Raw genomic sequence first — 12,552 nt, forward strand, 5'->3', positions numbered from 1 at the left:
GTGGCAAATTTTGTTAAGCTTACCCAGAATTAAAAATAGATCAGCAAACAAAAGAACATTGCCAATGTCTTTGAAGCCCAAAAAGAATAACATTACGTACCAAGCTTTTGCTAAGTCTAACTTTATTTCTAGAATTCCCCCAAGAGAGGAAAAAAAAATATTAGCCCAAAAAAATAATTCTACCAAATAATCAACATTTCAGACTATGTAGAAAAGTCTGATCACAAGTCCTGGTTCTATCACCTACTTATGTTAACAAAATATTTGTCGAATTACTTTCCTACGGCGAATAAGAAAAAAGTACTGCAGTCTTTATTGTGGAGCATATGTTTTGTTGAAGTATAACGAATAAGATCACATGGCTTTGAAGGTTGCTTTTTTATTTGCTTATTGCCGAATATCATTTTTGATCTTGACGACACAAGCCTTATTGTCGTTCTAATATCTTTTTTTTTTTTAATTATTGTAAGCTAAAACCTTTCATTCTTCTGTATACAACCGATAATATAATGTTCATATGTAATGGATTCAAATCTTAATATGTTCAAACTCGTATTTGATAATCAAAATTTGAACATATGAATTAATTAATTATCCTTGAATTTTCTAGGTAAAACTTGCTCCCAAAAATAAATAATAAACTATTCACTTATTACTGAATGTGATATACATTCAAATGTATTTGATTTAATGATTAATAATTCAATAATTTAATGAATTCAGATTTCAGATTACAGATTTTAAATTTCAATTTTCAATCTTTAGTTTTATCAAACGTACCGTGAGTCCCTTTTTGCACTTATGGGTACTTGTTCAAATGAAGGTTACCAAGTTTCTTCTCCACGTTTCGGGCACTCAGACCTAAGGAAAATGGAGTTAGGGTACAAGTTTTTGTTTGGGTCAACCAAATTTATTAATAAATAGACTAATTAACTCGTCCCCTCAACTAACTCATTGTCCCAAGCATCGCGCATGACATTCACTGCAAGTGAGCGAACTAGTAAAAAGAACATTTTGCCTTTCATTTTCTGTTTGTAGAGATGCAAAAAATGATTAACAAGGATATTTACGACCTCTTGAGTATCAGAAGAGAAACGAGTCTAGTCAAATCGAACATCCTATTTATTTTAACGAAATTAAAATTTTGTTCAAATTTAGTCTATTTATTTGTCAAATCGAAATTGAACGAGATTTTTATCGATTTTAAAAGTTGTCGAACATAAAACGTCGTTCAAATTTGATTTGACTAGTTGGCGAACTAAGTTGGAACGAACTCTTATGAAGTTGAACTTAATTCGAGTATCAAATAATTTGATTCATCTTTCATCCTTGCCAGATGATGAAATTGACTAGAGATCTTGTGGTTTAAGGGATGCCCTTCCCTGAATAATCAAATTTATACCAACAATTAGAAAGGAACGCAGCAGAATAATACTCGAGAACTTTGTCCCGGGTCTTATGATTCATCCATGTACCAGGCACCTAATTTTTGCAGCTTCAAATTAATGAAATATCATTCCAGTTGTTAGCATTATATAGAGCTTAATAGATCAGATTAAACACACTTCAGAGATACAAACTGGAAACTTAAGATTTGGCATATTGGATGCATTTGCCAGATTCGGAAGAAGCACAGTTAATGTGGGTTTCAAAACAAAAAGAATGAGAATTAAATTTCAATCATACTCGTGAATAATAATATTGGTTTAACATCAATTGGTATTAGTGAATGGCTTTCATGATTAATCAAGTATTAAAGAGTAGAATTTCACTTATCTATTATTCTTTATTATTAAATCAACTACTGTAAAGTTAGGTTACCAGATGCTATATGGATTTTTATCAAACCTACTTATTTCCTAATTTATATACTCATAGTAATAGTGATTATAAAATTTGAATCAAACTGCACCTTAGATAGTAAATTTTCGAACTTATATGCACATGCACTATGTATACGTTTGGTAGTACTTGCACTATGTATACGTTTAACTACTAAACCAAAACTTCCTCGTCATAAAGAACCTTTTTTTTTTAAAGAGGATTAAACGTGATTTTTCACTTATTCCCTTGATGAGTCGATCCCGTGGCCTCTCAATTAATGAAGCATTTTACCAACTAAGTCGCACTTCATTGATGCGGCACTTGATGATCGTCTAGAAAGGTGTTGAATATTTATGTGGTTAATGAGAAAATGCTCAACTGCATGACTTTTGGTGGATTGGTCTGGCAAAGAATTTCCTTTATGTGTTTCAGCTTTCAAACAAAGATTGAGCAGTTGTAGCATTTTTCACATCGAAGTCTAGTTGAAATTTGAAAGAGAGGAACAAACTTCATGCCAGCCATATATATATTTCGGACTTTGACCGAAAAAGGTTGTTCTTCAGATCAGCTGCATGATTTGATTAGGCAGGATGACAATTAACCTTAACAGAAATTCAGGTGTTTCCATAATCTCTTGTATTTTCTTGATATGTACGGACATGTTCCAACATCCTTAGCCACGAATTGAGGATATTTAATTTTAGTTAGTGGCCACAATCCAGTTTATACTTTATATCAAGCCAAATTAGTGGTCCAAATCTGGAATCATCCTTCCACACCCCTTCCCCTCCCTTTTTTTGTTTTTGTTTTTGCATGGGATGGCTCAATGGTAAAGTTTTTCCTTTTTTTTTTTTTTTGAGAAGTTCATATTCAAACGTGCTAATAGCAGTTCCCAGTTAACAAGCAATTTGTAAGACTAGAAGTAAGTCTCTAATTAGTAATTAGTGGCCTGCATCGACATTAGGTAGAGTAACATTTCCTTATTTTAAACTTTCAGCAAAAAAAAAAAATCCTAAAACAGAAATAACTCCACCAAAGCTGGAGACTGTCTTTCAACAATTATATCAAATTTGAATCTATCTATCTCCCAAATTTTCATTCCTTTTTGGATGGCTAAGTCTTTTATGAGAAATTTTTAAGAAACAATCTATTGCATTTTTCAGGCACTTCTTTTTAAGGGGAGGTGTTTTGGTAAAATGCAGAGAATTAAATAAATATAAAAATTATCAAACACCTCATTGTCTCACGTTCATGATTTAGAAAAAGGGGCTAAAATTCTCAACAGCTACTAAAACTATTGCATGCCCACATTGACTTATGACCATCAAACAATTTTTTGTCACAAATTAACACTAAACTAAGTAATCAGTACACCCGTTGCCATTTTATCGATTATTACTCTTAATCTACAAAATAATCAGAACACGTGTCCAAATGTAAAGGTGTATTTGTCCACCATGAGTTTTTTTTTTTGTCAAAACATGGTTATGATTATTTTATAGATTAAGAGTAATAATCGATGAAATGGTCATAGATATGCTGATTAGTTATTTTAATGGCTAATTTATGACAAAAAATTGTTTGATAGTCCATTCGGGCAATAGTTCAATGACTACTCAAATTTTTGCCTAAAAAAGGCTAAAATAAATATTAAAAATGTTATTTGCGCTCTTATTTTTTGTTAATCATACTCTTGCTATTATTTTAATCATATAATTATCATTTATTAGATTATATAATAAAATAAATGGCAAAAGCGCAAATAATATTTTTCTAAATATTTTATACATGTACCCACAAAAACGAAATAATTACTCAGTCAAAGACACAAAGTAGCTCACCCTACTCCCCACAAAAGGGGAAAAAAATAGCGCAATGACTTAGGCGCGTGAGGGTGACTTTGTTACCCCCCAAAACTGGAGTTTATACTGCGGTAACAAAGAGCAAAATTAAAAGAGCAAAGTTATGCAGAAAAAAGGAGAATTGTATAGAAGAAAGAAGTGGCAGTACACTAGCTGGTAACTGCACCAAATTGAGTAAGATTTTCCTTTTACTCTTTGTTTTTTCACATGAAGAAAAGGTAGGCATACATATGTACACTAAGGAATCCAGAAAAGAAACAAAAGGTTGCAACTATTGTAAAAGAGAACAAACACTAACAAAAGAAGAGAAATTATTGTAGGTTTTCCATTTTCTTGTAAGAGAAGGTCCAAGATTAAAAATCTCCTTCTGCTCCACCATTTATAAGGAGGGAGGAATTTTCAGTACTCGCTAGCTACCTTTATTACTTCAGTTCCCCATCTAGCTGGCTACCTCCTCTTCCTTCTGTCTATTTTATCTATTCTCATCCCATTTATGCACATGTACAAACTCCTGTAGATAATACTTCAGTGCCCCTGGCCTCTCCATAAGACAATATATATTCTCTTCTCTTCACATCCAAGAAGACCATCACACTTTTTCCTGGCTGCTTGCACGCACACACACACACACACACACGCTTGCCATTCAATCATAAGTTTTTTTGTAGAAACATTTTCAAGGGGAAAAAAAAACATGGGAAGAGGAAGAGTAGAGTTGAAGAGGATAGAGAACAAGATCAACCGTCAAGTGACTTTCTCTAAGAGAAGAAATGGTCTGCTCAAGAAAGCTTATGAACTTTCTGTTCTTTGTGATGCTGAAGTTGCTCTCATCATTTTTTCAAGTCGCGGCAAGCTCTACGAGTTCGGCAGCTCTGGGTATAGATGATATTCATATATATATAATATTTGTGTTTACCTTTATTTCCTTTTTGTGTATGTCAGAAAAGCTTCATGTTGAAGATTTTGTTTTCCTTAAAGAACCCAATATACTACTCTCAATAACCCATCATGAAAGACACATTTTGTTTTTTTTTTTAATTCTTCTTTGTTTCTGCATGTTTGTTATTTTAGTGCAAAGAGGAAAGGGCAAGCCCCGGTGGTCAGATTCTTATGAAACTGCAGTTCTTATATGTGGGCTTTGCTGCTTTTTGAACCCCTTGAGTTCCCTTTTTCTCGTTGTTTTCGTTCTGTTGTTGGGTTGGGACTTTGAAGGATTTTGTGAGTGTATTTTTGGTTTGAGGTCCAACGAGAGATCGACACGTTTCATGGTCTCTGAGAGAGTTCTCTCACGATCATCATCAATATTAGTACAAAGGTGGATGGATGAATGGATCAGACTTCAGAGAGAGAGAGAGAGAGAGAGAGGTGAGAGACTCGCTTACGAGGTTGTAGTTGTTTTTTGTTTCCAACATACTGCAGAGACTTCTCCAACCCTCTTGGATCCCTGTGCAAGATCTAGGGTTTCTCTTCCTTTTGTTCTTGTTCTTCCCTTTTCTGTAATATCCCTTTAATGCTTCACCAGATATTTCTGCAGTAACACTAAAAAGAATGGTGCTTTTCTTAGTCCATTGGACTCGAGCACGCCTTCACTCACTTTTCATCCTTAGATCTTGTGGTTCCATTACTAGACTTTGGGGTCCTTTTTTTGTACACACATATATCTCTTCCATCATTGCTTTACCCATTATAACTTCAAGGAAATGCCTAATATCTTCATACAAGCCATTGCACTGGAGTCCATATCAAAAAAAGGATAATTAAACAAGGGTTAAAAGCCCAAAAGGGTTTGCTTGGAGAGTTATCAGTAATGTTTGATAATGTTGCGTTATTAGCCAAAGCCTGCAAGAAGATAAGTTCATTATTTTGACGCAGTTTTTGCTTGTAAAAGGTGGGGGTTTTCTTTCTTACTTCGTTGCCTGTGTCTTGGCCTTACATATTCAGCTATGATGCCCTTTTTGTTGCATAATTTGGTGAAACTTTTGAGTGTGAAATGTGGGTTTTGCTTATTTTCTCAGTTGCAGCAGGGACCATCTGGGCTCTCATTCTTTGCCATACATGTTCTTTTGTGTAACTTTGCTTTGAGTTCTATCTGGGGGAATAGGGCTCTCTCAGTCATGATTGCTTTAGTTTAGACATTTTAGTGAAACTTTTATCTTTCTATTGGCAATGCTGGGATTCTTTGCTTAAATGACTCAGAGTTGTGCTCCCAGTCAAGGTTTCCTTTTCTATGCAACAATTGTTTTCTTGTTTCTGCTTGTTATGTTTTTAACCCTCAAAGTATCTTTTCTGCAGTTATTTATTCCTCAGTCTATCTAATTATCTCTACTCCCTTAACAAGAAAACCCGAAAAAGAAAAGAAATCTCAAGATCTACAACGCTTCAGAGTCTTTTAATTATTTGTTTTTGAAAGTCTAAAAAATTAGAGATTGATCTTCCCTTTTCTTTCAGTTGGTGAAGTTTCCCAGAGATACTTTGAAACAGTATGTTCTTTGCTTCAGCATTTAGGTGCGTTGATTTATACAGCGAAAAAATAATGATAAAAAATTGAATACGAAGACCCAAAAAAAAAAAAAGAAAGTGTTTTGAAGTATATTAGAGGAGCTGTAACAGTAGAATTCTGAGCTCGAACTTCTAAGCCTTTTCTACGTGGGGAAAGATTGGAACTTTGAGAAGTAGAGGATCTCAGGATTTTCAGAAGGCGGATCTGGTCTAATCAGACCAAAGTTGCTCAGAAAATGAAGGACATCATAGCCTTCTGTCTTGACAGCTCAAATGATGCTTGACTACAAAAATTTCTTGTCCATCTATCTTCTTTGCATCTGCTTCAATATTTGACGAATTTGGAAGTAATTCTTCTTTTTCTTACTTAAATTCTCTTTTTTTTTGTGTTTTTTGTGCAATTTCTTTTCTTTCTCATCCATCTTATGCATCATTTAACCTAGATTTATCATTTTTTTTAAATGATCAATAATGGTTCCTCGCTTGCTCTCAAACTATGTTCATAGTTTTATGCAATTAAAATGTATTGATTTTGAGTCTTCTCTTTACCTTTTATTTTCTTGGGAATGCCCTAATCAATTGGCAGGCAGGAGTGCACCTTTAATTGCTGCATAAATAATGGTATTAGTAAGTTGACAGATTTAATTATCTATGAAATTGGCATGCCTGTCAAATATTGCTATGACTTCATAATTACTAGATTTAATTACTAGTATTTTACTTGCTATCTATCTTTCTTCCTTTTTTCTTGGCTCATGTCCTCCAGAACATCTTGGACAACAGGATCTAATTCGTTTTGCTAAAACAAGATCCATGTTGTGTAAACATTCATATGGTAAAATTTGTCACTAGATGTAAACAAAATTCTTCAATGTTATTATCGTGGAATATCTTCACATATGCGTTTAACTTTTTTTTTTTTTTTTTTTTTTGGTATAGGTTTTGTCAAAATTTGCTTGTTGTCGTGCACCTACAAGAAGGAATAACTTTGCCTATTTAAGTACAAGAAAAATGAAAAATCTAGTGTTTTTATGCACATATTATATAGACAAGCCTACATGAAAGTTGCAAGGTGATTACTTTAATTGCAATACTAACTGGAAGTAGCTCTAGAAACAATTTGATTGAGGCCTATAATATTAGCATTCTTTTATCTGAGAATGAAGCGCTCATGTAGTTGTCCTCCGTGCATAATAAAAATTGAGAGCTTTAGGTTTGGAGTTGTGCATAAGGTGAAAAGATCTGAAAGAAAGAGAAGGGAGAATTATACAAAGATTCATCCAAATACATTTACCTTCTGATGACGGCATATTGATATGAATACAAACTAGATTTTTTTTTTTTAAAAGCTAATTTGCTAAAGTCAATAGCCTATATATGTAGCTTAAATTTGCATTAGGGTTGACAATACCTGTTGTTTGTTCTATGGGTTGAGCAGCTTATAGAAAACTAAACTTGCAAGAACAATATTTGAATTTCTGTGGTCTCTGACTGACTTAGCATCTTAATACAAGGACCTTTAGCAGAAGTTTTGCTTCTCTTTTTGTTCTTTAGCTTCATCAAGTCTTGGCCTTGCTCCAAATTTTGTATCTGCTTTCATGTGTTATAGTCACTGGTAATGAAAATTAGTTTTTAAACAAGCTCCTAAAGTTTATGCTCTACAGATAAAGGGCTGAAGTGAAAATGAGTTAACTCTTCTTATGTATGCTGGTGATCTCTCTCGATGTGTTTCTTTTTTCTTTCTAATTTTCTATAAATCCCTCAAAGATTTAAAAAGTAAGATCAATTTGCTATATATTGTTTCTTTTCATAGTTTAGGGTAGAGATAGCAGCTGGTATTTGGTGTCCTGTGAGTTGCCATGCACAGATAGACATGACATAACAAATTATGAACCACCTTATTTCCTCTTTAAATTTGCAGGATAACTAAAACCCTTGAGCGATATCAACGTTGCAGCTTGAGTCCTCAGGAGAATGCTGCTGAAAGAGAAACACAGGTTTTTTTTTTTATAACTATGCAGACATTCAACATTGCATCAGATTCAGAGAAACACAGGTTTATCTGTTAAGTTATAGTAGCGACCACATTAATTATCATGAAATATGATCCAGCAACACGTTACTCCATGTGAATCATTAATTGGACGCTCCATGCCTTACTGTTTATCCAAAATAGAGCGTTTTTGTGGTCCTAGAGTACTCTTTTTCTTGCAAATCTAGTAACTTTTTCCTTGTTTTGACAGAGCTGGTACCAAGAGGTCTCAAAACTGAAGGCCAAGTACGAATCACTACAACGCGCTCAAAGGTTATGCGTTTCTCCTTGTATAATTAAGCTCATTAGTCCTTTTCCTTTATTGCAGCCCTTGCTTCAATTTCTTGGTAATTACCTGAAGTGACATATATATTGACCTTTTTGTGAATTCAGTGCACTGCTATAACACTTGGTTTTACTATCGACAGTTTGACTGAATTTATATAAAACCTCTATTTATATGGCAACTTCTAAAATCATATTGTTAATGCTTGAAGGCACCTACTTGGAGAAGATCTTGGTCCATTGAATGTGAAAGAGTTGCAGAATCTTGAAAAGCAGCTTGAGGGAGCTCTTCTCCAGGCTAGGCAAAGGAAGGTACTACTTACAAAGTGTTTGGAATTACAGTTGCAAACCATAAAGAATTGATCACAAAGATGTGATCACAAAGAATTTCAAGCAGCCGATTGACTCGCTGATTTTAACTTTATAACATAGATAATAATCCAATTCTATTTTTTTTTTTTCAAATTGCTTCAAGAAAAAGAACATCATTTATAATTGACTTGAATGTTTGGAAGCTGAAACAACAATTGTAAAGTCAAAAAGATCAACAACATATAGTCGATATTTTTCCATCTTTTTGATGAAACAGGTCTTGTTTTTGTCATCGTATAGGACATTTGCTGAATACATACAAAGTTGATATACATGAAATTATTTTGTAAATGTCCAAGAAGCTTCTACTCTTTCTATAGATACGTTCCTCTAAATTTTACTTGAATGTCGTCATTCTCTCTATATATATATATAAACAGTAAGCTATTTGGTGACTTGTCATACTTCCTGCCAATGAGATTCTCACTGATGCCATTTCCCTCTTGTCCCCTCTATATATATATGTATATATTGCAGACTCAGCTAATGATTGAACAAATGGAAGAGCTCCGAAGAAAGGTGAAAATTAAATTTTCTTGCTAAATTATTCTGATTATACCCTTTTTCTCTTTGATACTTAATCACTAGAAGTCTCTGAAGTTTCAAATGTTTTCTTGGTCAAAAAATGATTTCCGACGTCGTTCCCTTAACCTAGCTAAAGGAATGTACCGAAACTAAAAGGAATCCACTCTTGATACGTACATGTTAACGGAGTTGACGCCTGAGCCTCCATATCAGCTAGAGCGACCCTATTCTGCATGCTGTCAAAAAAAAAAAACTGGAGAAAGTTCAAGTCTTTAATTAGGTCATAAACATTTAAGAATGTCACTTACAGGTTTTGCTAATTGCTGTAAAACGGCCTAGTGAACATGCAAGATTTAGAAGCATTTGCGAGGTCAATTGAGTTTTTATTGCATGAACATGTCCAAATGGTTATAAGTTGAAGTTGAGTGTCATGATAGGAAGCCATGGATGTGGCTTCTTTCATTTCCTGCTCATATATATATACTGGAATTATGCAAAAGTGTACCATTTTATGTGGTGGCAGGAGCGGCAGCTTGGGGACTTGAATAAGCAGCTTAAGATTAAGGTTTCCCTGGAAATGTCATCGGTAATGATTCGATTCGATTCGTTCATTATGTGCACGTAATAGGATCCGTTAGCAGTCGGTCTGTGTTATATTACATAGAATTCAACATTTTTCTTTCATATTTTGCAGCTTGAAGCAGCTGAGGGACAAGGCTTAATAAGAGGCCTCCCTTGGCTTTGGAGTTCGAGTGTACCAAGTGGAAGCAGCATGTTTCCTATGCACACTTCTCACCCCAGTGCCGCCATGGATTGCGATCCTGAGCCTGTCCTACAGATAGGGTTCGTGCCCTTAATTACGACAATTTTCTCCTATGTTGAAGTTTAGAACGGGAGGCAATTCCTCAAAGCTCCTCAGTTCTTGAAAAGAAAAACATCTGCAGAATCAAATCACTAATTTTTTTCAGTTTTCTCTTGACCAACCAACAGGTATCATCAGTATGCTCCGGCAGAAGGTCCTTCTGCCCCGAGGAGCATGGCCATTGAGAGTAACATCATCCAGGGGTGGGCTCTTTGATATCTCTTTGCAAATCTTTTATACGTTTGATGCAAAAAACCAATTCAATGATTTGTGCTTTTGGATTTGAACATGTTAATCCCATATGAAACTAAGTACTTTATAACTAGCTGCTTAATTTTGTATTTACAGAACTTGAAACTTACGCATTTTGATCTTTATTGCAAGGATTATAATCGCATGATGTAGACTGTTTGAATCTTAACCTACCATCTTTTTGGCCCTTGTAGATAAAATTTGCGTATTTAGACTTCAAAATTATTGTCATAGCATTCTGCGAGTACGAAACCGTTTTTGCTCTCGAACATTAGGACAGAAGAAAAGAAAAGGAAAAAAAAAATCAATAACTCAATTTGGTACCCCTCAATTATTCAACTATTCTCTCTTTGTACTCTAAAAATTGTTAGTATCTTAAGACATTTTGTATATTCAATTTGGAACCCCCACATTGTACTGCTCGTTTTTATTTTGACTACTTTTGAACCAATTTTTACGAGTCATTAAGTGTTGACCAGGAAAAGTTCATAGGATTTTCCTCAACTTTTTTTTATTGGCAATAATAGAAGTGAAAAATTCCTCGACACAACAAGGACTAACAAGCGCTGAAAGCCCAACTCTATTATATGTAGGTTGAGCCCACTTCATTGTGTTGAAAGGATGGAACCAAGTAAGAGGGTTTATAAGTCTCCTGCAGGAACCATAAAAGTTGCCGGCTTTTGTGATTTTCTGTTGGGTTAAGGTTTGTAAAGTTATCAAAAGTCATTTCTTGGCTTTGACAAAAAAGACATCAGCCTTTCCGGGGTAATTGAGATCTCTTTAGGTTTTAGCAGTAGGTTCCCTGCATAGGTTGATATCCCGCATCGGGGTTGGGGGGATTTGGGGTAGGTTTATAAGTCTCCTGCAGGAACCATAAAAGTTGCCGGCTTTTGTGGTTTCCTGCTGGGTTAAGGTTTGTAAAGTTATCAAAAGTCATTTCTTGACTTTGACAAAAAAGTAAGAGGGCTATTTTTCTTCTTTTTTTTGTTTTTTGCCAGTTCCGGTAATGATTTTTGGTTAAATTTGTCGTAAGACCGAATTGAGTTGGCAGGGCCATTAATCAAAATTATTCATTAATTCTGACGTCATTAGGTGCATTCTCAATTTCTCTTTTTCCTCCTTTTTTTTTTTTAACAAATCCTACCATCTATCTCCTTTGCATCGAAAAAGGAAAACGACTAGATTTCCTGTAATATTTATCTTAATGTCACGTTATCTTAAACATTAGAAATTTTGCAGAACGTTCTGCGTAAGTTCTAAAATTCTGTGCCAGTGACTAGGGGACTAGGCTTTCCTCTCCATTACACTCTAATAAATGTTAAATTTGAAAATTAGTTTCAAAAACCAATAGCGTTCATAACCTATTTCATCACTTGTGCTAGTCATACATCAAATTTTGTATTAAACTGACTAAGTTTTATGGTTTAATTAATCATTACAAAATTTGTTACAATTTTGACTCATTTTTCACCGTTTAAACGTTTCGTGCAAATAAAATGTCAAAAGATTATCATTTTTTATACGTTGATCTAGAGATCAAAGTGATCATAATAATGACGACATGATCGGATGATTTTCTAAAATTATAATGATTTACATATAAATAAGTGGTTAGATCAATGGAGAGGATTAATATTTCAACCCGTGACTGAGCCTGATAGCAGAAAAATAATTACGTAACACTAAGGAAATACATTTCTAAGCTTCTCTGAAAGGAGGAAAAAATATTTTGTATTGGAACGAATTTCTGGGGTTATAACATGTACTTGATTAAGAATTCCATCGCTATTAACGTGGGCCAATTCGATTAGTATTTGATAGTCCCTATTTTATTTTTATTTGTGTATGTGCAAACTCAATCATGTTTATACTTGAACTGCAAACTGACTGGTTTGGAACGTTTTAATCACTAGCTATTCCCTTACTTTTGTTTGATCAGAAATATATGAGTCTCTACGGAGCAATTTCCAAATTCTAGTCGAAGAAAACGATCTTGTTCTCAATGTTGCAAGTGAAAGGAGTACAACAAAAAACGGGAT

The 12,552-nt window shown here is 34.2% G+C and overlaps 1 protein-coding gene across 1 annotated transcript; it reads left to right on the forward strand.

The window, feature by feature from the left end:
* The first annotated feature begins 4,087 nt into the window (after nt 1-4,087).
* Nucleotides 4,088-10,682, forward strand: LOC113729662 (agamous-like MADS-box protein MADS3). The gene is made up of 8 exons (XM_072081080.1): nt 4,088-4,562; nt 8,107-8,182; nt 8,429-8,490; nt 8,715-8,814; nt 9,352-9,393; nt 9,923-9,985; nt 10,094-10,242; nt 10,390-10,682. Exons 1-8 carry the CDS (start codon nt 4,381-4,383, stop codon nt 10,475-10,477), a joined length of 762 nt encoding a protein of 253 aa, XP_071937181.1. The 5' UTR covers nt 4,088-4,380; the 3' UTR covers nt 10,478-10,682.
* Nucleotides 10,683-12,552: the final 1,870 nt, after the last annotated feature.

Source organism: Coffea arabica, chromosome 2e, assembly GCF_036785885.1.
Source record: "Coffea arabica cultivar ET-39 chromosome 2e, Coffea Arabica ET-39 HiFi, whole genome shotgun sequence".
In the NCBI taxonomy this organism is placed as follows: Eukaryota; Viridiplantae; Streptophyta; class Magnoliopsida; order Gentianales; family Rubiaceae; genus Coffea; species Coffea arabica.

Excerpts from the sequence above, each read along its gene's own strand:
- LOC113729662 (XM_072081080.1), top strand. The coding sequence starts at position 4,381 with ATGGGAAGAGGAAGAGTAGAGTTGAAGAGGATAGAGAACAAGATCAAC. Across the intron at positions 8,491-8,714 it reads TCACTACAACGCGCTCAAAG|GCACCTACTTGGAGAAGATC; the intron begins GTTATGCGTTTC and ends TAATGCTTGAAG. Across the intron at positions 10,243-10,389 it reads GAGCCTGTCCTACAGATAGG|GTATCATCAGTATGCTCCGG; the intron begins GTTCGTGCCCTT and ends ACCAACCAACAG.